Raw genomic sequence first — 23,920 nt, 5'->3', positions numbered from 1 at the left:
ACAGTACTTACTCTAACAGGGCTCTGCTGCCCGCTGAGTCTGCCCCTTAAGTGCATCACTTATGGAGGTAGTTGGGTGGTGCTTTAACATGGTCTAAAGCTGTCGACTGGGTGCACTGGATCTGGGGCCTCCTAGGAGGTGTAGGCTAAGGTCAGCCACCATCTGAGTTCTGCCTGGGGCTACCCAGCATGAGCTACAGAGCAATCAACAGATGACTGCTACTTGTGCTGGGCCTGGAGGTGCCCAGCAGAGGCCAACCTGTGAACCAAGGCCAGCTGCTGCTAGTGCTGGGCCTGGGGCCACAAAGCAAGAGAGATGGGGCCTGCCAAAGCAGGATGCTGCTTGTTTGAGAGTTTTGAGGAAAATCTGAAACATGAGCCAAGACAGGCCATTCATATGGAAAAGCCACTAAAATCAGCTTGGGTGGGGTAAAAAGTTGGTGGGACAGGGTCTCAGGGAATCACCAGGGTGGGGCAAACAGTGTGAGCAGGTTGGGGACTCAGATATGGTGCCCGCCTGCCGGCTCAGTCTCAGTGTGCCTTCTTTGTATTCTTAGTTATGGGACTTCTGTTCAGCTAGATTTCAGGCTGTTCTGAATGGTGGTTGTTCTGCAGTTTTGTTGTGTTTTTGATGTGGTTATGGAAGGATTTGAGTACCGTATTTACCGATGCCACCATCTTGACTAGAAGCTGTCTTTAAATTTTATCAACTTGTGTTTTAAAAAGTTCTGTTTGCTTTTAAGATTCTCTGTAATCTGTAGGCTTGAGCTCTACTGGCTAATGGCAATGGTTGATGATGCTCCCCACCTCTAAGCAGTGTGTTTAATCTCGAATCTGTATTCCTGTTCTAAGTAGCACTCACTTTCTCTCTCCAAACTTTCTCCAGCATGCTGTGTCCAAGGAGAAGGTTTTATTTTAATTCCTTTAATTACAAAGTCTCATCCCTATTAGGGTCTAAGCAACAACACAACCCTCATTGTAAAGTGTCAGACATTTCATGTCTTAACACCACTAACCTCTCCTTGCACAGTAGTTCTGTACTTGCATATTTAACCACTTTCTATTCTCTGTCCTGAGGGGTGCTTAGAAACTGAAATTTACAGTTGACCCTAAATAACATGGGGTTAGGGGTATAACCCTCCATTAGGTCAAAGTCTGTGTGTATATCTTTTCACTCCTCAGAAACTTATCTACTAATAGTCTACTGTTGACTAGAAGCCTTACCAATACCATAAAGTTGATTAATACATATTTTGTATTTGATATGTATACTGTATTCTTATAATAAAGCAAGCTAGAGAAAAGAAAATGTTAGTAAGAAAATCATAAAAAGTATTGATATAAAGTACATTTACAGTATTTACTGAAAAAAAAATCTCTGATTAAGTGGACCTAAACAGTTCAAACCCCTGTTGCTCAAGGGTCAACTGTACATGTAAAAGCACTTATACCTCTTTTGCCCACAAATACCTGGATGTAGCCTTTGGAAAAATTCTTGTTGACAATTTTGTACTAGAGACCATGTGGACATAACATCTGTTCTACCTTTGGTATTTATTTTCTGGCACCATCAATTCTCTAAAGGATATATCACATGGAAGCAATTGTCAGATCAGAGTTAATAGTACTAAAAGTGAAATATTACTAAAAATAAAATCTAAATTCCAGTTTCCTGAAAAGCTTTTCAAAATACAGTTTTCAGCTACTTTTATGAATTTAAATTTATTAATTTTGTCTTAAAGTATGCTTGTTGACTATGTTATAGAATATTTTTGTTTTGTCTTTTAGGTCTGGACCTCCTGGAGGGGCAATCTCGGGCCATCACTTGGGAACAGTTTCAGATTGTCGACAATGATGACATCCGTGCTGTACAGCTGGTCACTGTGGACGGCCTGCAGCATGGACGGCTCACAGTGAGAGGTGATGACCAACCCTTGTGACTTAGGAAAGAACCTAAGAAGAACTTTCTCCAAAAGCAAATCATATTTAACAGGGTACACACAGTATCTCTTGGTCCCCATTTCTAAATGAATTGCCACGTCCCCAAAATCTAGAGATCTTGTAACCATAGGCATTTGTGTTAGGGTGTTCACATTGGTGGATGGCCATTTATGAGTGATGCCTTATGCTTGGCTCACTATTTAAAGCTCAGATGATTTATATGGCTCCTTCTAAATATACTGCTCAATTCGTTATCTTATCCTAGTGGAAGACAAAATATTTCCCTTTCATTTTTCTGTTTCAGAGAAATGTATTGAAAAACAGAAAAATATGCTGTTTAAATACTTTGGTAATCACTATGTTATTATAATATTAGTAGCAGTTAACAAAGTTTAAAAAAATGAATTTATAATTATAATTATAAGGATGGTAGTTAAGGTTAATGGATCTAATAAAAATAATAGCCATACTTAATGATCATATAGTCTATTTCTTATGATGAGCTCAGAGGATTTAATTTAACTATCCTCTTAGTATGTCTAATTATAAAGCAGAAAGAGAGCTCTTATTTATCATCATTTGTGATAAGAAAATTCTGAAATAAAAAATAAAATGATAAATTCTCTTGTCTAATCTCAGGACAATGCAAGATCTGTTTATGCATGGGTCTGTCAGTTAGGGTGGATGTTCAGTTGCATGTCAGGGGAACTCAGTGATAGTGGCTTAAAAATTAATCATTTTCCTCATTTCACCAGATGTCCAGGTATAGGTATTCTATCTCTATGATGCCAGAAACTTTTTTGTTCTGTGGGTGGTCACAAGATGGCGCCCATACTTCTAGGCTTGGGGTCTGCATTTTAGGAAGGAAGAAAGAATGAAAAAACTTATGCCTTCTAAGTTTGCTTTCTTTAACAGCTTATCACAGGAATCTGAAGCAATGACTTTCACTTGTATCTTCTACCAATTCACATGTTACCCCTACATGCAATGGAGTCTGGGGACATGATTTTAAAAAAAATGGTCACATGCCATTCCAAATGGAACTAGGATTCTGGTACTGGGGAAGAAGCAGAAAGTGGCTGGTAGGCAAGTAGCTTGTAGTGTCCATTATACTAGCATTAAATCATTATTCTAGTGAGGTCTTTAACACAAATGTGTGGGGAAAGTAATGAGGCACTTGCCATCAAGAATTATAATAGTTTATGCAGAGTGAAACAATATTTATTAATAGTGTGAAATGAAGTAAGTATAGATCAGTAACCCACGAGACAATGATGTTCTGGGTGCAAAGGAGGTAAAAAAGAATACTAACATTTATTAAGTATTTACTTTGTGCCAGATACAATGCAAAATGCTCTACTTGCTTTATCTTCTACAACTTTATGAAGTGAGGTACTATTATTGTTCCCACTTTGCATATGGAGAACCTGAAACTTAGAGAAGTTAACTTGTCTAAGGTCATGTTCCTAGGAAGTGGCAGAATTGGGATTTGAACCTAGGCCATTTCATATCACAGCTCTAGCTCTTGACCAATAAACCAACGATTCTAAAATTTTAGTATGCATTAGACTCTCTTTGAGGGTTTGATAAAACACATGTTTTTGTGTTACTGGGCCCTTCCTCAGAATTTGTAATTCAGTAGGTCTAGAATAGGGCCCGAGAACTGGCATTTCTAACAACTTCCCAGTTGGAGCCAGTGCTGCTGGTTCAAGACCACACCTCCAAGAAGTTCTGCCATGTAGGACAACAATGAGTTAAAGAAGAATAACTAATATTTCGTAGGCTTACTATTGTTTAAGTTCTCTCATCCATACTAGAGAATATGTGGTAAGTATTATTTCTGTTGTATAGATGAGTCTCAAGCAAATTAAGTACCTTACCCAATCTACACAGCTAATAATTGTTACAGCCAATGTTCAAAACCAGATTTGTGGAAGCCCAGTGCCCACCAAACACTGTGGTTTTTCGAAGAGGAAAGTACCAGCTGCACCACTTTCCTCAATTCCTTCTTGTCGAGCATTGCTTTTACTATGAGGGCTGACTTTGCACCACTCCTGCAGTCAGCACCATCTCCGCTCTCTTCTTCAGGGGGAAAAGGGTTTCTCTTCACTGTGGCTGACCTCCAGGCTGGAGTGGTTCGCTATCATCATGATGACAGTGACTCTACCAAAGACTTTGTGGTCTTCAGGATATTCGATGGTCATCACAGCACCCGCCATAAGTTTCCCATCAACATTTTGCCCAAAGATGACAGTCCCCCGTTCCTCATAAATAATGTTGTTATTGAACTGGAGGAGGGACAGAGCATATTGATCCAGGGTTCCATGCTGAGAGCTTCAGACATGGATTCCAGTGATGACTACATCTTCTTTAACATCACGACACCTCCTCAGGCTGGAGAGATCATGAAGCAGCCAGGACCAGGACTGATAGGTAAGTTCTGAGCAGGTAAGATCATTTGTGTCAAATTTGGGTGAAGGTAGACTTCAGCTTATGAATATGATACTATTATTATACCCATTTTATAGATGAGAAACCTGAGACTTAGAGAATTTAAGTTAATCTATCTAAGGATGGGTGTCTAGAAAGTTCCAGAACTGGGTCTGAAAGTAATCATTATACTTGAAAAAATTAAGTCTGCCAAGCATGGAGATAGCACAAATAAGTTTGATGAGAGGTGTTTGGCCTATTCTAGATTACTGATAAAGTAATTTTAGACTAACATTTCCTTATATATTGTTAGAATAATTTTATAACTACTTCTTAGTCTGAAGGAACAAAATAGGGACCAAGTATCAGTGTTTCCTAAAAATACTTTTCTAATGTTAATTTCTCTACAGATTATAAGATAGATGTAGCAACTTTAATTTTTCTGCTTGATTATTTATAAGCTTTGATATAAGCTTTTGATCAAGATTCCTTGGATACACACAACATATTAAGCAGAGAAGACTTAGAGATAAGTCCATGTCTTTATACCCAAACACTTGCAGTTGGTTACAAAACTATTTGATGTTTTGTGGGCCCAATAGGCTATCCTGTCCTTGGCTTCCTTCAGAGGGATCTGTTTAATGGCATCATTTATTATCGTCACTTTGGTGGAGAAATCTTTGAAGATTCTTTTGAATTTGTCCTTTGGGATAGCCATGAACCTCCAAATCTCTCAGAGCCACAGGTAAGAGGCAATCTCTGACCACTTGCCCAGTCTTGTCCAAAGGTATCAGTTCTGGGAGATGTTATTAGAAACTATATGAAAATAGGTTTCGAGTTTCAAAGATTGAGAAGCAATGGAGGAGCAAAATTATGTCAATTTCTTTGCAACATCACTCTTTTACCATTTACTTTTCTAACAAGTTCTGTAAATTTTTGTGTGTGGTGTTTCCAAGGTTATTTAACCATGGGATCTTTTTATAAACAACACCTCACAAAATCTGCTGGCCTCATGGCTCTCAGGAACACACTGACATTTTACGGGTAGTGTTAAAGCATAGGCTCTGGAGTTAGGCTGCCTATGTTTCTCTCCGGTTCTTGTCACAATTAACTGATAGACCTGTGCCTCAGCTTCCCCATCTGAAAAACAAGAAATAATACAACTTCCACAAGATGATTGTGTGAGACTAAGTGAGATAATACATATAAAATATTGAGAAGTTTCTGGCATGTGATAAAGACTCAATAAATAAATTAGCTATTATTTATTATTGCTTTTGAAGAACTAAGAGTTTTACTACCACTCAAGAATATAATGTGCTCTGGCCAGTTGGCTCAGTGGTACAGCATCAGCCCGGCGTGTGGAAGTCCTGGGTTTGATTCCCTGCCAGGGCACACAGGAGAAGTACCCATCTGGTTCTCCACCCTTCCCCTTCTCCTTTCCCTCTATCTCTCTCTTCCCTTTCTGCAGCCAAGGCTCCATTGGAGCAAAGTTGGGCCTGGTGCAGAGGATGGCTCCATGGCCTCTGCCTCAGGGCTAGAATGGCTCCATTTGCAGCAGAGCAATGGCATGCCTGGAGGATCCTGGTCGGGTGCATGCGGGAGTCTGTCTGTCTGCCGCCCCCCACTTCTCACTTTGGAAAAATACAAAAAAAAAAGAATATAATGTAAATATATGGAACACAGAAATAATTTCAAGGAAGCATTCTCATATGAAAAGTACTAAAAATGTAGTTAGTGTAGGGTCTGGACAACTTTAAAAGGGTAGATTCTTTGCAAGGGGAGGGCAGTTGGTGGCAGGAGTAAAAAAGAAAGCTGAAAATTAATGATCACCTCCTATGTAGAGTTCTTTTTGCTAGGCAGTTTATACTTATTATCTCGGAAGGTAGCATGTAGAGGGATCTAAGCAAATCTTGAACCAGAATGACTACTTACATCATGTATTCCTACTGGTTATATGTCTTTTCATGTCATGGTCACTCATATTAGCCAATGCATAAATGATTGAGTTATTTATTTTTTGCTAAAATAAAGGTAAAAAAGGGGGATGATCAAGAAGAATGATGTCAGGGAGTCCAGAAACTGAAGGAAGTAAGAGGTGATCCCTGTTAAAAGGAATTGGAGAATGAATGAGAAAATTCTCAATTCAACTGCTTATTGAATGAAAGATCAACTACTTTACAAGTAACAGCCCCTTCTTATTGTCAATGTGTTATATACCACTTCTATTGTAGATTACATTTTTGCTTGAGATCTTAGTTGATTTGATAATCCTAAATGACAGCTATTTGTTCGTCCCAAAATAAACTCTGGTTCTTTCAACTTTAGTTGAAACTAGGAAGAAATAAGAAAACAGAACGATTTTGTAAGAACTGGGGAGGAAGTGAGATGAGAAGGTAGTAAGTGTAAAGCTTTATTCCTCAGAGTTTCCAGGAGTTAGTGTGTGCACCACAGAAGAACAAGTATTTCATGTGTGTGTATTGGTAAGAAATTTTGTGTTGTAAAATCCTGATACCTTCATTGAAAGTCTAATGTTTAAGGAATTTAAATCATGATCTAGTCTATTTGATGATTGGCTGAGTATCTAGTCATGCCCTACAAATAAAAATGTATTTAAAATATTCAAAAAAAGTTTATAACTTTCAACTCTTCAACTAAAATTCCAGATAAGTCCAGTGGTTTTGTCCATTTGTTTACTTAATGGAAGCTTTTGTGATCAGACAGTTTCACAGTCAATGAAGGTAAAATTAAACTCAGGCTTAGGATTGTTTAGGCCATACTGTTAAAACACTTCCTTTGATAGAAGAAGAAACCAGGCATCTCCTTGGGTGAGAAACAATTTAATTAATACAGGAAGGCAGTTGCATGAATAGGGATGCTCCTTAGCTTCTCTCGTCCTTCCTAACTGGTTACTCGTACTGAGAGATCTACCTGTATATCAACAAGGTGTTTCCATATCAGCAAGAAACTCCTCCCTCTTTCTATCTTGATTGTCATGACTGTTGTCAAATAAAGCCTCACACACTCAATTTGATTTGTGTGTGTGTGTGTATGTTACGGAGAGAGAGAGAGACAGAGAGAAGGACAGATAGCGACAGACAGACAGGAGAGAGATGAGAAGTATCAATTCTTTGTTGTGGCTCCTTAGTCTCCTTGTTTATTGATTGCTTTCTCATATGTGCCTTGACTGGAGTGGGGGGTGGAGGGGCTACAGCAGAGCAAGTGACCCCTTGCTCAATCCAGTGACCTTAGGCTCAAGCTAGTGACCATGGGGTCATGTCTATGATCCCAGGCTCAAGCTGGTGAGACCACGCTCAAGCCAGTGACCTCAGGGTTTTAAACCTGGGTCCTCTGAATCCCAGTCTGACACTCTATCCATTGTGCCACTGCCTAGTCAGGCTCAATTTGATTTAAAAAAATATTTCCTCCTTTATTTGACTCAGTAGAGGGCTTTATAGAACTTAAACCTTAGGAGATCTTAAACCAGGAGAGAGAAATGCTGGAAATAAAATGGAAAAAGGAAAATAAGGATAGGAGAGAGATATAGGAGGAAAGAAAGCAGATGCTCCAAAGACCTGTGGGTAAAATGGAAGTGAACAATTAACCTTGACCAGATGAGAGAACAGGAACCCAGGGTGTGGCATTATAAAAGTCAGACCAGAAAGTAGAGTGGGCAAAACTAGTATTAGAAGTTGTTCCTAGATAATCTGAAAGGAAGCTATAAGATAAAGAATCAGGCAAGAAAGGGTAAAAGGTCAGGGCAAAGAAAGGGTAAAAAACCCAGATCTACAAGAAAGTCAGATATTATCCTGCAAAATATCATCACTGAGGGTCAAGGTTAGACTTTGTCCTTTGTATATTGATTTATCACTCTGTGTTCTGATTCCCTACAAGTCTGTCTGTGCGTGCTTGTGGCCGTAAGTAGACTGGAGGCGTGTAGGGGACCCAGAAAGCAAGAGCTCACTGATTGGTCTGGGCACTAGTTTTCTACTCTGGGAAAAGGTATGTAATAATGTATTTGTTATAACCAAATTTCAGTAAAATGAGAACAGTTTATTTCTCTGTGGAGTTCATTAAAATAGGATTTTACTCATCCGCAGACACAAACACAGTAATTGTTTAAACATGCATAAATATGTAAAGACACTTCAACTTCGGTGATCATAAAGCATGTTGAAAAATGTTCCCACCAAGATTTACTACAGGGGTATAAAAAAGCATGCTTGTACATTCTTTTTACACAAAGAACACATTGGAGAATAAATTAGCATGGAAAATAGTCTCTTTGAAGGCACAATAACTATTGTTTCCTTATTAAATCCAGTTTTTCAATTAACTGGAGCCTCACTGATCCACACTGTGGCTGAGATGTCCCATAGAGAATTTCTGAACTTTGTAGATTAGTGAAAAACTATAATTGGAAAAAAAATTGTGACACAGACTCCAGGAGACTGGAGAAATGACTGTCATTGTGTTCCTTTATTTTGATAACTGGCTTTAAGTTTTTAATTATTGAAATGCTTCATAATGGAGTAGTACATATGCTGTAGGCTTTTGTAAGAGTAATGAAGAATGGAGACAGGGAATTAATTTATTGAACACTTATTACCAAGTACTCACTGTGCTACTAGCTATCTTCTTTGATCCTGACAACACGTTACTATAATAGCCATTGTTTTTATTCCCAATGTGCAGAGAGAAAAACTGATCCTGAAGGGGTTGACTGATTAGCCCCAGGGAGCACAGCTCAGAGTGGCCGAGCTAAAGTTCTAGTATTTTTGTATCATAGTAAAAGCTTAACCATGTTTTAGTTTCTTGTTCTGTTCTGTTAATTTTAAAAGGAATTCAGTTCGTTTTCAAATTGTGTGTTGTGAGCACCATTATTGCGGATAAAATTGGCATTGCTGATCATTACATAAATGACAATACTGATTTTATTAAAATAAACTAAATTATTTTAAAATACATTTATTAAATTAAAATATTATTAAAATAAATCAAAACAAGAATAAGAATACCCACGATGCCAAGCAAATATACCATTGCAAGAGATAATAAGTAATTGCTTTCTCATAACCAGTTGTGGATTACTGTAAGAAAATAAGATGGTAGAGCTGTTTGGCAAAGCCTCCTTGCACTCTGGTGGGATCCAGTCCTGTGGGTGTACTCCTTAAAATCACAAACAGGACATGTTGACTCATTGATGTTGTAAAGCTATAGAGATGAACATAATATTACTGAGCACCTATGTGTGAAATGTTTTCCTCTACACATAATGCTATTTGATACTCATATAACAACTCTGTGAGCCTGTTGGCATTCTGCTTAATTTACATAAAATAAAATGAGCATACAAAAAAGTTGAGTGACTTGTCCAAGATCAGTAGCTACTAAGTGGTACACTCAGGCCTGCAATGGTCTGTCCACTGACAAGTGCCATGCGGTTTATGCTGTACTGTGACCCTCCTCTTACGGAACTTTTAGTGTAGGAGAAACCGACATGTAAGCTATTCACTAATAATGCAGGACAATAAAATAATAATGTTTGTCAAGTAAGGTTTCAAGAAGAGCCTTCAAAGGTAAGAAAAACTCAGGTTGCTGGAGAGAGGAGAATTCCTGAGTGAAGAAACCACATGATTCAGAGCAGAGGACATGCTTGAAGAGTAGGGCCAGGCCCCTGCTGTGCAACTGGAGTGCTGAGCTAATGTTGAAAGGAGTGAAAGACTAAATAGAGGGTGTTAACTGTGGAGGATTATATGTATTTTTTTCACAACAAATATGTAAAAAATAACTTTAAAAACTCCATAGTAATTGGCAAAAAAAAAATCACTATAAAACTCAAAACCCAAACCAAACTCTAGAGGGTCTTAGATGCCATGCTAAGGAGTTTGAATAATTTTATCCTGCCTAGGTGGTGGGATAAGAGTTCTGAGGAATTCAATAACCTGATTTGACAGGTATTTTTAAAAAAGATTAAAACTAGAGGTATGTAAGTCTAGATTAGCTATTGGAGGGCTAACAGAAAGCTGTTGCAATAATGTAAGGAAAAAATTATGAGAGCTGGAGGTAGGCCAGTAACAGTAGGAGCAACAGCTGGGGTGGGAGTGGGGTGTGGTCATGTGCAGGAATTTTATAAGTAGAAACTCTGGGAGGTGTGTTATACATATGTGGGTAGAGAAGAAGGAGCCAAAAGTCATGTCAGGGTTTCTAGAGTCAATGACTGTAGAGGGAGGACAAAACAGCACAGGTTATTATTGGAAGGGAGATGTAAAAATATTCATTCTATAACACTGCATTGACTATACTTGTGATAATTACATTCTTAAAATATAATATAAAATGGATAGAGAATGTTCCATTCTTGGCTCACACTCTTAGTAGCTCCTAAATTATTTCAATGGAAATATAAATGACAGTTTTTGAAAATCATCAAAAATCAGTGTGACTAGGTGATGATGGGTGTTTTCTCTGGTATCTTTTTGGTACTTCATATTAATGGTGCAGATCATTTCTTTCCAGGTGGTGACAATTCATATCTCTCCAGTGGATGACCAGCTTCCAAAAGAGGCTCCTGGAGTTTCTCGGCATTTGGTTGTCAAGGAAACCGAGGTGGCCTACATAACTAAGAAACATCTACATTTCATAGATACAGAATCGTATGACAGAGAGCTGCTCTATACAATAACAACTCCTCCATTTTTCTCTTTAAGTCACAGGTATCTCTATGAAAGGTCATCACCTGGGCTATTATTAGTGAAGGGTTAAGTGCTAGGACTGGAGAGTTAAAAGTGTCAATCTATAGTGCTGTGGTTCAGTTGCTTTGTTGGCCAAACATGAACTTACATTCAATTCAGCATTTACTTTAATCTCAAACTTATACCTACCTTCAAAAGCTGTATTAATTGATAAGTGACCTGCATCTTGTAGCGTTTTCAGTTTAGTTGGATTAAAACACTTTTAATCCTCTTTTCTAAAAAGAACGCTTCTTATTTAATTTTCGTAAAATTTATTGAGTTTTTAAAACAGCATTTTTAGGTATTTCAGGCCACAAAATGGTCACAGTCTATGATCCCAATCCAGAAAATTGGCATGAATACGCCTTAGGCTGGTATCATGTACAATGTACATGATAGCAAGGAAACATTTTTTGGGATGAGAATAATGATTCTCTTTCATGATGTCAAAGCAGAAAATATTATACATACTTTTTGTAGTAATGATGAAAAGGACATTGATAAGATTAAACTTAAGGCTACAACCCCCAATAGAAAGAGAATATGAGGATGAAATATTTTATTTCTTCCCATGATCTTTTAGTTTTAAAAAATTTGGTTATAGGCTATTTGATTTAATTTTTATTATTTGGAGTGTGAGCTGATATGTTCAATATTTCTCTTTAGACACTTGGATGCTGGGAAATTATTTATGGTGGATAGTATACCAAAGCTAACCAAAAATCCTGCAGCCCTGGGCTTGACGTCATTCACTCAGGTAGGCTGCTATGCTAAAATGTTGAAAAACATGATGGGAGTTTCCTCTGAGAAGTTATGCTCCAAGAACTGTCTTTGAGAATGATAATCTATGACAATTGTTAGAGGTACTTAATGTCTTTATTCTTTCTGCTTATACATTTACGTGAAGCATGCAACATTTATTTGACAACGCTTGATCAAGCTGGATATGATTTCAAAATCTTGTAATTCAACACAGACTTTTGCATTATTTTGCCATCAGGGATGCGGCACATATGTTTTTATTCCAAAAAATTCAGTTTATTTAATATTTTAACATATTAGTGTGCTAGAGCTGCCATAGCAAAGTACTATATACTGGATGGCTTAAAACAACTGAGGTTTATTGTCTCTCAGCTCAGAGGCTGAAAGTCTGAAATCAGGGTGTTGACAGGGCCATGTACTCTTTGAAACCATGTCAGGGAATCCTTCCTTTCCTCTTCCTAGCTTCTGGTGGTGGCTGGCTGGCAATCAGATGTGCCATGGCTTGCAGATGTATTGCTCCAAACTTTGCCTGTCACCCCACAGCCATTTTCTTTCTATTTGTCTTTCTTCTCTTATAAGTTTGCTAGTTCTGTTAAATTAACGCCTCATCCTACTCCACTATGATCTCACCTTAACTTGACTACTTACATCTGCAACAACCCTATTCCCAAATAAAGTCACATGCTGAGGTACTAAGGGTTAGGTCTTCCGCATACCTTCCGGGGAACAACATTTAACCCAGAACATATACAACTTTCCAAAATTTTTATCAGTCTTCCCCCCACTCCTGTGAACTCTACTCTGAAGGTCCCACAGGTCACAGTAACAGTGATGAGTGCTTAGACAACAGCTACACCTGTAGTTTGCGGCTAATTATGCCTAATTTCACTGTAGTTAGAGTATGTCAACCCCATGTGGTAAGCGTATTATTTTATCAGTTCATTTATTTTACAGATAATAAAAAAGAGGCAGCAAGTTTAAATATGCTGACCAATATCATACAGCTACATAAACTAGTAGCACTTACATATGAGCCCTACTTAGGGCAAAGCCAAGTTAAAATTCAAGTTTCCTGTCTTTTATAGAATTGGCTGGCTTCAAGCACTTGATATATTTACTGAATTTCTTTGTCCTTTTTCTTCCCAGTTTTTATATAAGTTTTTTAGAAAAAGTAGACCTTTTTGGAATCCTCCAGTTGATGATGGTGGCATTTACAATATTTCTTATCATTATTACCATGGTTCTCTCTGAGACCTGGATCTCTGAATGTCTCTTATCCTTGCCAGCTGGCACCCATGTGTTCATCTTGATTTGCTTTGCAGGATGCCGTGAACTATATGAAAGTGGCCTACATGCCACCATTGCAGGATATAGGCCCCCACCTTCGACACGTCCAGTTCACATTTTCCGTCAGTAACCAGCATGGCGGCACTGTGCACGGGATCTGCTTTAACATCACGGTCCTTCCAGTGGATAACCAAGCTCCAGAGGTATATGCAGGGTTTGACATGAAGGATAACAAGGAGGGAGGGCCTAAGGGAAGCAAGGAAAGACTTTAATAGTTAGTGGAAGTGCTAACTTTACTTTAGGCAACTTTAAAGAACCGTTCTATTTCCAGCCACAGTGTAGGAAAAAGCTTGGGGAGGGGAGTCCTTCACCTCCCGTGGGACTTTCTGTCTAAAAGGTGAGACTTTCCAGTTGCTGAATATGGCATTATTTTCAAAGCTGTATCAAAATCTCATTTCCTTTCCTTTCTGCTGAGTTTCATGTGTTGATCAAGGGAAGGGGATTAAATTATGGGCCTCTTAGCAACCAGAGGGCTTATCCACTCTCACCACAGGCCAGGTATGCTACTCATCTAAGGAAGCTTTTCATTTTCCAAAATGGGTTAAGATGCTACCCAATCCCACCCCCCCCCCAGTATTCATGAAGTTCTCAAGCACAGGGTCTCTCATTAAAACTGAACTACAAAGGCGATGCCACCTTGTGTATCTATCTTATCTGAAAGGCTGGGGTTCACTCTGAGAGTTTGTTCCATACCCTGCCTCCTCCCCATCAGAGTGCTATACTTAATTAATGTGGCTGTTCCTGGGCTCATTTCCCCCTTAAGAAATGGAAAGGCAAATTAGAGTTACTTGTCCATCCATTAGACACTTGAAGGGGCTAGACCAGGGGTCTCAAACTCAACTCAGCATGTGGGCCGCAGAGCAAGACCACAGCCTTTCGGCGGGCCGCACTAGGTCTACAAAAGGCAACTGTTATGCAACACTTTTCTCACTGCAGTTGAAAACAAAAAAAAATCAGTACAACAAGCACAATCATACATGCAGTTTACTCAGTGTCACAAAACGACCAGAAACTGTAGTTCGCATCACAACTGCTGTTAACTAAGCTAATATCTAGCTAGGATGCTAGAGAAATGAAAAATACAAGTAGGCCCCTAGGCTTACTTAATTTTATCCAAAATATTTTGAACTTCGTGGATTAGTCTGCGGGCCGCACAAAATTGTTCGGCGGGCCGCGAGTTTGAGACCCCTGGACTAGACCCTACACCTGTCTCATCCCCAAGTAAAGAGGTCACCTTCACAGCTAACTACCTGGAATATAGCCAGGAAACCACTGATGTCCCTTTTTCGTTCACTCCTCACTATCTCTACACCTGCCCAAGGTTGTGAGGCAGAGGGCTCACCCTAAGGGACCACGGGGCTTACCCAAGCCACAGAGATGGGGTTGGGTAAAAAACAACATTTTTGAATAATGAGATGCCGAGTCTGGATTTCTGGCTTCTACTGAAAATTTGGAAGCTCTGGCAACACTGAGCGCACATGCCTCATAGCAACAGTTGGAAAAGGTGTGTTCTCTAGTCACCAGAGTCCCCACCTGACTCAGCACAGCCGTTTAAATTGCTGGCCTGACCCTTCAGGCCTGTGAGCTTGCAATGTTTGGCAGGAGATCAACCAGGGAACTCACACAAAATAATCTAACCTCTATTCTTTGCATCTTTCCCTATCAGAAACCAGCTCACATTCCCGCAGAGAAAACAGTTTAGAGAAGAGTTAATTTGGATGTATTCATGCCATCCTGTGAAATAGAAGCCTGATATAACCTGGCATCTAAAGAAGCTAAAGCTTTTTTCTTGAATGATCTAAATAATAATCAAGAATAAGAATAAGAATAAAAAAGAATAGAGGGGAGCTGTCTCAGGGTTGGCAGTCTCATAATTCCTACAGTCCAGAGGTGCTGTCCCTGGGACCTCTATACAGGCCCCCGGCAGCTGGGCCCTGGTGGGCAGGAGGGTAGAGCAGGGCTCCGGGGGGAGCTGCGACTTCTCTTTACTGACTTCCCTTTCCCTGCTTGTTCTTTTCTTATCCTCTTTATCAACTCTTTCCTTGGGAAGGGCCCGCTTTCTGGGAGCAGCAGCTGTTCTTTTTTTTTAATTAAATTTAATGCAGTGACATTGATAAATCAGGGTACATATGTTGAGAGAAAACATCTCTAGATTATTTTGACATTTGATTGTGCTGTATACCCCTCCCCCAAAGTTAAATTGTCTTCTGTCACCTTCTATCTGGTTTTCTTTGTGCCCCACCCTCCCCCAACCCCTCTCTCCTTCTTCTCCCCATCCCCCCTCCCCCCACCCCCCACCCCTGTTGCCATCACATTCTTGTTCATGTCTCTGAGTCTCATTTTTATGTCCCTTCTATGTAGGGATTCATATAGTTCTTAGTTTTTTTTCTGATTTACTTATTTCATTCCATATAATGTTATCAAGGTCTATCCATGTTATTGTAAATGATCCGATGTCATCATTTCTTATGGCTGAGTAGTATTCCATAGTATATATGTACCAAAGCTTTTTAATCCACTCGTCCTCTGATGGACACTTGGGCTGTTTCCAGATGCACCCCCGTGTTTGTGGCAGCATTGTTCACAGCAGCAGCTGTTCTGAGGAAACTGGCTGCTTCCTGGGAAGGCAGTGTCCTCACAGTGGCAGGGCCCCCGCCCCAGATCCTCTGTGAGGGGCCCTCAGGGCCCACTACGTGGTTTCCCAGTGGTGTCTGCTTGCTCTGCTAGTAACGAACACTTGGGGAAATGCTCGGTTAAACAAACTTGACATTTTCTTACGGTATCATCGCCGAGCATTGAATATGTTTACGTGCTTTGTAAATCTCCAAGGTGAAGATATTGTATGTAACAATTTTCTAGACTTATTTAAATGTGCAACATTTCTTTACCAGCCTTTCTCACTTGCTTTTTTACTTAAAAATGAATTATTAGTCAGATAAGCAGTGAGTTTTTTTGTTATAAATATTATAAAAGTATTTTTATAGCTTCAATATTTAAGACTAATGTTTAAATAAATCTATTTTCTATGGAGTTTTCAAATTTTGATCTTCCGTTTCCATGGTACACTTCTATCTCTAAAATACTATAACTCATGTTTTACTACTCTAATAAATTTCCCAAGTCTTTTAAAACATTTTTTTATTTAGAAATTTAGTGGGGTGCCATATATCAATAAGAGTACCTAGGTTTCAGGTGAACATCTCTATAGCATTTGAACTGTTGATTGTGTTGTTTGCCCATCACCCAAAGTCATATCATTTTTCATCACCATATATTTGTCTCTCTCGACTCCCTCACCTCCACTCCGCTCTCCCTGGTAACCACTTCACTTTTATCTATGTTTGTATTTTTTTTTTTTTCCTGAAGCTGGAAACAGGGAGAGACAGTCAGACAGACTCCCGCATGCGCATGACCGGGATCCACCCGGCACGCCCACCAGGGGCGATGCTCTGCCCCTCCGGGGCGTCGCTCTGCCACGACCAGAGCCACTCTAGCGCCTGGGGCAGAGGCCAAGGAGCCATCCCCAGCGCCCGGGCCATCTTTGCTCCAATGGAGCCTTGGCTGCGGGAGGGGAAGAGAGAGACAGAGAGGAAGGAGGGGGGGGTTGGAGAAGCAAATGGGCGCTTCTCCTATGTGCCCTGGCCGGGAATCGAACCTGGGTCCCCCGCATGCCAGGCCGACGCTCTACCGCTGAGCCAACCGGCCAGGGCTTATCTATGTTTATGAGTCTCATTTTTATATCTCACCTATGTGTGAAGTCATATAGTTCTTAGCTTTTTCTGATTTACTTATTTCACTCAGTATAATGTTCTCAAGTTCTGTTCATGTTGTTGTAAATGATAAACTATCATCATTCTTAATTTCCAAAGTTTTAAAGAGTTTTTAGGCTAAAAAAAAATAGATTGTCTTCTCTAGGGGAATTTGATATAGGGTTAGCTCACTTTGTAGATTAAGGTATAGATGTGTCGAGCAATGGTAGGTGTAGACATAATGATGAATGTTATTATTTTCTCATTTTAGTTCCACTAAGAGTAACCAATTTGCTGCTTTTACTATACAGGGTCTAGGATAAATGAAGTGTAGATACTTTCAGATTTTATAGATCATAGATCTGCCTTGCTGCTTTGCATTTATCAATGCTTAGAATCAGAAACATTTAGTAAATGATATATTTCAGCTGAGCTGTTTGGTTATAAATTTGTTCCTTTCACCATAAATAATGTTTTTGAAAAATTATTGAACATGTGACTTTGGTACTGGAATACTTTTATGATTTAATGAGCTCTTTCTTCTGGGATACTTCATAGAACAAGGCTTTAACTGTTTTTTTTTCCTTCCTTCTAGATATTCACCAACCCTCTGAGAGTGGCTGAGGGAGGTAACGGCTTTATCAGCACAAAGCACGTTCTGGTTTCCGACGTGGATACCAAACTGGACAGTATCTGCCTTTCCTTGCGGACACTGCCTCAGCATGGCAGGGTGGAGCTGAATGGCCTTCCTCTAAGCACGGGGGGCACATTTTCTTGGGGAGACCTCTATGCCTTAAAAGTTAGGTTAGAATATTTCCTGTTTTTTTTTTTTTTCTCTTTACATGCTTTGGATCCCATCTGGGTCATTTGTGAGGCAGAGTAAAAGAAAGAAATTTGTCCAATTCATGCAGAAATACTAACATGACACTTAATACTTTCGAGGGTCAGTTGAAAATTAGAAATGACAAAGTTTTAAATTTCCTCCAGATATTTTCTTTCCCTCTGGCTTGCTGCACCAATGGGAATGACTTTATGGATATTTAAACAGCAAAAATTCATTACCATGAATTTTAAATTTGCTGAAACTGCATATATCACAAAAGATAACAATCAAACTAAATGAATATAGACTGAAATCATCTGTAAGGCTAATCTGTGTAATTGAACTTGGCATTAAGAAAAGCTAATTTCATAAACCTGAAAACCCTGGGATAGAAGTCTGTTGATCAATGTCTTTAGTGTATATTTTATTATATTCTACTGGGAAGGGGCTTTGCAGGCAAAAAAATAGGGCAGGCTGGATAGATAGGATGTGGAATAGGACTTTTGACAGTCAGGGATAGAACAATCTCTGTGTCATGGTCCTACAGTATTTTTTCTTATCTTGAACCTAGTCTTTCATGGTTCTTAAGCAACTTTTCTACAAAATCTAGTAAAAAAAATGCCTTCTCTCTAAAGCAATGCAAGCTGTTTAAAAGCAATGGTGGGGTAGAACAACATACTGGTTAATTTCTCACAAGTTCAAATTATAGATAGGAATTTTGGCCTTTCTGATCAAGTATAGTAGAGGGTATTAGACAGCCAATGCTTAGTTTCAAACTTGAAAATTGACTAGGAACTAGGATTTGTACACAGGAGATCTTTTTGATGTGACACTTTAGTTACATTGTTTATTTACAGTCTTCAATATGTTGTCTCTTTTCACTATTCTTCTCATTAAAATTTCCTTTTCTTCTCTTTTGAGATCTCAGCTTTTAACTATATGTTAGAGAGCTGTTTAAGTAATTCTTACTAGGATATGAATTATGGATAGAAAAATAAAGCACCAATATTTGCCAGCATGGGTAGTTGAAGCATTCTTTTTGAGACTTATAATTATATTTTTAAATTTAATCTTCACATCAGGTAAACCTGACAAGGTAGATGGTTGTATTCTCATATTATATATAGTTGAAACTAAGATACAAAGAGGTTGAGGTTATTTAGCTAATATTGGAGGATTCTGGTTTTAAAATAAGTTCTGTTTGACTCCACAACAATGCTTTTGGATGTGTACTCCTAGACCCACTTGGCCTTTTTATAAGTTTAGTGTGGTAAGATAGCATTAGCACATTCTCTCATATCAATCTAATTTTGATGAAAATATCAGGGAGTGTGATGAAATAAAGTATAGGAAGCAGCTTGTGAGAGGAATACTGGGGCTGGGAGGCAGACCTTCTCCATTGTTGGAGTAGAATCCCAAGCCTGCGTCCCTAGCCAGAGTACGGGGAGAATAGTCCTGAGTAAAATACTTTTATTTAGCCTTGGAATTTTTCATATGTAAGTGTTATGTATATATTCAATATACTATACTATTTTTATTTGTTTATTTTTAATGTTTATTATATTGATTTTAGAGAGAGAGGGGGGAAGGGAGAGAAGGAAAGAGAGACAGGAACCTCAATCTACTCTTGTATGTGCCCTGACCAAGGATTGAACTAGCAACCTCTGTGCTTTGGGATGATGCTCTAGTCAACTGAGCTATCCAGCCAGGGCTAGTACACAATTTTTTTTTTTTTTTTTTTCTGAAGTTAGAAGCAGGGAAGCAGTCAGACTCCTGCATGCATCCAACCGGGATCCACCCAACATGACCACCAGGGGGTGATGCTCTGCTGTGGCCAGAGATATTCTAGTGCCTAAGGTGGAGGCCATGGAGCCATCCTCAGCATCAGGGCCAGCTTTGCTCCAATGCAGCCTCGGCTGTGGGAGGCGGAGAGAGAGAGAGAGAGAAAGGAGAAAGGGAAGGGTAGAGAAGCAGATGGGTGCTTCTCCTCTGTTCTCTGGAAGGGAATCAAACCCAGGACTTCCATACTCCGGGCTGACGCTCTACTGCTGAGCCAACTGGCCAGGGCCTCGTATACTATTTTTTTTTTTTTTGTATTTTTCTGAAGCTGGAAACGGGGAGAGACAGTCAGACAGACTCCCACATGCGCCCGACCGGGATCCACCCTGCACGCCCACCAGGGGGCGATGCTCTGCCGCGACCAGAGCCACTCCAGTGCGTGGGGCAGAGGCCAAGGAGCCATCCCCAGTGCCCGGGCCATCTTTGCTCCAATGGAGCCTTGGCTGCAGGAGGGGAAGAGAGAGACAGAGAGGAGGGAGGGGGGGGGTGGAGAAGCTTCTCCTATGTGCCCTGGCCGGGAATCGAACCCAGGTCCCCTGCACGCCAGGCCAACGTTCTATCGCTGAGCCAACCGGCCAGGGCCCCTAGTATACTATTTTTAATGCAACTTTTTTTCTGTTTATTTTTTTAACCAACTTTATTGAGATATAATTTACATGTCATGCATACACAATTTACTCATTTAAACTATACAAATTAGTGGCTTTTCATATAATCATAGATTTGGGCAACTCTTACTATAAGTAATTTTGAAATGTTTTTATTACCCCCTGAAAATAGTTCTGTACCCTTTATCTGTTACCTGCCCCATCCTTCTTTCTCTTCCAGCCCTACACAACCACTAACCTACTTTCTATATCTGTAGATTTTCCCATTCTGGGCATTTCATATACATAGTATCATACAATGTGTGGTACTTTGTTATTGGCTTCTAATGGAACTTCTAATTTAATTTCTTAAGTCTTATTTCCTTTTCTAAGTATCTTAAACAGATCATTGAAAACTGAACATGTGGCACAATGCAATAGCTGTTTAGGACTTACTGTGTCTTACTATAGTGGGCTGGAGTAAATACAAGTCTAGGATTAGATCATTTCTTTAAGAAACTCAATTGAGAATTAAAAGAAAATGAAGCCAAGGCTAGACCAAGAAAGAATATTTTTTAAGTCTGAAATTTTTATAGCTTGAGAGGAAGAAAACTAGTAAACAGAAAAGGGAAAATGGCAGGAGAGAGACAATAAATAACTCATAGGTAAGTTTCAGAGAAGAGCTGAACAGATCCAGAGTCCAGGCAGAAAGATTAGCCTTGAAAGTGGGTGAGGAGGGAGGTCCCCACACACAGTGCCCGCCTTCACCTGTCCACTGCTCAGCCTCAGTCTCCCGCGCACCAGCCAGTGTTTTCTGTAAGAACACAGAGCTGCACAAACAGGTTTCCATTGTCATCGTGGCAAGCTAGAGGGTTGCTTTTTGATTTGGGGAGAAATTATGGATGCATACAACACATTTTTCCAGGGTGGAGCAATTTTATATTCAAGGATACTTAAGTAGTTAAATATGTGACTTCATAAATATGCTGCATCTTTAAATATTTATTTATTGAACATATGGCCAAAGCTATGGAAGAGCTCTTGTGTCAGGCATTTGTGTACTCTCATAGTGGCCTTGAGAGGTTAGTGACAAATGTCATCCCCACAGGTATCAGCATGATGGATCTGAGATACTTCAGGATGACATACTCTTGGAGGTCACAGATGGCACCAATTCAGTAGAATTTATTCTACACGTTGAGGTGAGTAGAAAGTTTTCTCCCTGGTTCATACAGAAATAGAGCATCTGGTTTGAGAGCCTCTCAGATTCCCTAATAGAATTAAAAACACACAGACTCCAAAGAAGAGATGCCTGCTTACATCTTTGACTCTCAGGACTGGCAAGAGTGAGCGAAGTTGTACTGGTGAAACGGGCACACTGCTCCTCTCTCCAATCCATTTAAAGATAGAACTGCTCTGACCACAGATTCATGTACAAAACTTTGAAAGCATCTGGGTTTATGTATACATGATTTCCTATATTTTTGAGCTATATACCACTCAACCTATAGCCAGGCAGGTTGGATGAGTATCCCTAGGGTTTTCTCTGTGGTGTGGAAGAAGCTCTCTCTGTTTTTGTGTGGTGTCCCTTTGTGAATTGGCCTAATGTGTGTTTGAAATGTGTTATTTTCCCTTTTGACGAATGAAGAAAAATTTGCACATAAAGGTTGAGTACATGTCCAAAGGCTTGAAGGGAACCCCCAAGTTTTGCTGTTGAGTGACCACCCAAGTCCATAAGCATAACTGATAGGATTTGCGGGCATTTATAGTTAGTGACAAAGGAAGGTCTTCAGAAAGACTCATCATGCTGCTGGAAGAGCCACTAATTATTCTTACTGTGCTAAATTCTATTTCTGTTTGTATTTTGTCAGATCTTTGTGATATGAAATTATTATTTGTGATAATAATAACATGTTTGTAAGATATTTTACAGTTAATAATTAATTAAAAAATATCACATCCATCTAGTGTTTTTTTTGTTTGTTTGTTTGTTTGTTTTTTTGTATTTTTCTGAAGCTGGAAATGGGGAGAGACAGTCAGACAGACTCCTGCATGTGCCCGACCGGGATCCACCCGGCACGCCCACCAGGGGCGACACTCTGCCCACCAGAGGGCAATGCTCTGCCCCTCCGGGGTGTCACTCTGTCGCGACCAGAGCCACTCTAGCGCCTAGGGCAGAGGTCAAGGAGCCATCCCCAGTGCCCGGGCCATCTTTGCTCCAATGGAGCCTTGGCTGCGGGAGGGGAAGAGAGAGACAGAGAGGAAGGAGGGGGGAGTGGAGAAGCAAATGGGCGCTTCTCCTGTGTGCCCTGGCCAGGAATCGAACCCGGGTCCCCCATATGCCAGGCCGACGCTCTACCGCTGAGCCAACCGGCCAGGGCCTCCATCTAGTGTTTTAAGAAGTAGACAGGGGAGGAATTATCCCCATTTTATAGTGAAAGGAATGTGGGCTCAAGAAGGTTCACTGACTTGCCCCAAGTCCTTGTCTTGGTTGTGTAGCCCTGGGCTGGCAACTACAGTTTCTGGTGCATAGGCCAGTGCTCCTTCCTCCTCACCACTGCCACAGTGGTAAGTTACCAGGTGATAATGATCATGCTTATAGCACTGTCTGAGTGCTTACCCGTGGCAGTCACAGCGCAGAGCCCTTTCCTTCCATTTCCCCACTTCATCCTCATGACAACCTGAGGTCTAGATAAGAGCAGTATGTTATTTCAGCTTCAATAATTCATTGGCAGACTTTTATCTAGAAAGAAGCTTTCCTGGTTACATTTTTTCCTGAAAAGCAAGTCTTAGGGGGAAAAATAACTAAGCCTACCTATCTTCTATCAATGACCATCTTCTTATTAATAACAATCAGTAGTGCATTCAGAAAAAAGAATGTGTTTGTTTCTTTTAAAAAAAATTACTACTTTTTGGGTGAGAGGAGGGGAGATAGTGAGGCATACTCCTGCATGCGCACCAACCAGGATCCACCTGACAACCCAATTTAAGGCCAATGCTCGAGTACCAAGCTATTTATAGTGCCTGAGGCTGATGCACTCCAATGGTGCTATCCTTACCACCTGGGGCCGACACTTGAACCAATTGAGCTGCTGGCTGTGGGTGGGAAAGAGGGAGAGAAGGGGGAGAAGTAAGAGGAGGAGAAGCTGATGGCCACTTCTTCTATGTGCCCTGACTGGAAATCAAACCCAGGATGTCCGTATGTTGGGCCATTGCTCAATCCACTGAGCCACCGGCCAGGGCCGTGTTTGTTCCTTTTTAGACAAAGCAGTATGACCTTTGAAAGCCAATGAGAGGTACAAGCCATTTTTGGACAATTATGTGTGATTGTTTTTTATCTAGGAGGAATGTTTTAATTTTGTTGCCTTTGGCTTTTATTATTCATTTGAAGCTGAGGCTATTTTGTGAACTGCTACAAGATGGTGATCATGAATATATTGGTGGGATTCACTGATCGAGTGAAGAACAATAATAAGGAGGGTTTTAAATGAATCTATTCAGAGAACTTGAATAAAGATATTGTTTCCTAATATGCCAATAGAAAATAGATTATTGTATATATATTTTTTATCTTTGATTAAATAAATAAGCCTGGGTTTCTATAACCCTCTGTCTCTATCTATTTAAGCAGTGTGTCAACATAATTTTATGTATATTTATTGTAGAGTTTAAAACTGTTTAAATAGCAGGGCATATATATGTTTATATT

The 23,920-nt window shown here is 39.9% G+C and overlaps 1 protein-coding gene across 3 annotated transcripts in view; it reads left to right on the top strand.

Moving 5' to 3' along the window:
- The window catches only part of FREM1 (FRAS1 related extracellular matrix 1), a 175,258-nt gene that overhangs the window by 65,005 nt on the left and 86,333 nt on the right, over window positions 1–23,920 (top strand). For all 3 annotated transcript variants that reach the window (XM_066257282.1, XM_066257278.1, XM_066257279.1), the window contains exons 8-15: window positions 1,788–1,919; window positions 4,029–4,373; window positions 4,973–5,115; window positions 10,890–11,086; window positions 11,771–11,861; window positions 13,189–13,356; window positions 17,558–17,766; window positions 21,320–21,413. In XM_066257282.1, the coding sequence (XP_066113379.1) occupies window positions 1,788–1,919; window positions 4,029–4,373; window positions 4,973–5,115; window positions 10,890–11,086; window positions 11,771–11,861; window positions 13,189–13,356; window positions 17,558–17,766; window positions 21,320–21,413 (1,379 nt within the window). The remainder of the gene's footprint in view (window positions 1–1,787; window positions 1,920–4,028; window positions 4,374–4,972; window positions 5,116–10,889; window positions 11,087–11,770; window positions 11,862–13,188; window positions 13,357–17,557; window positions 17,767–21,319; window positions 21,414–23,920) is intronic.

The sequence above is a fragment of the Saccopteryx bilineata genome, chromosome 2 (assembly GCF_036850765.1).
Source record: "Saccopteryx bilineata isolate mSacBil1 chromosome 2, mSacBil1_pri_phased_curated, whole genome shotgun sequence".
Taxonomy (NCBI): domain Eukaryota; kingdom Metazoa; phylum Chordata; class Mammalia; order Chiroptera; family Emballonuridae; genus Saccopteryx; species Saccopteryx bilineata.
This window is presented reverse-complemented; position numbering and strand designations above follow the sequence as displayed.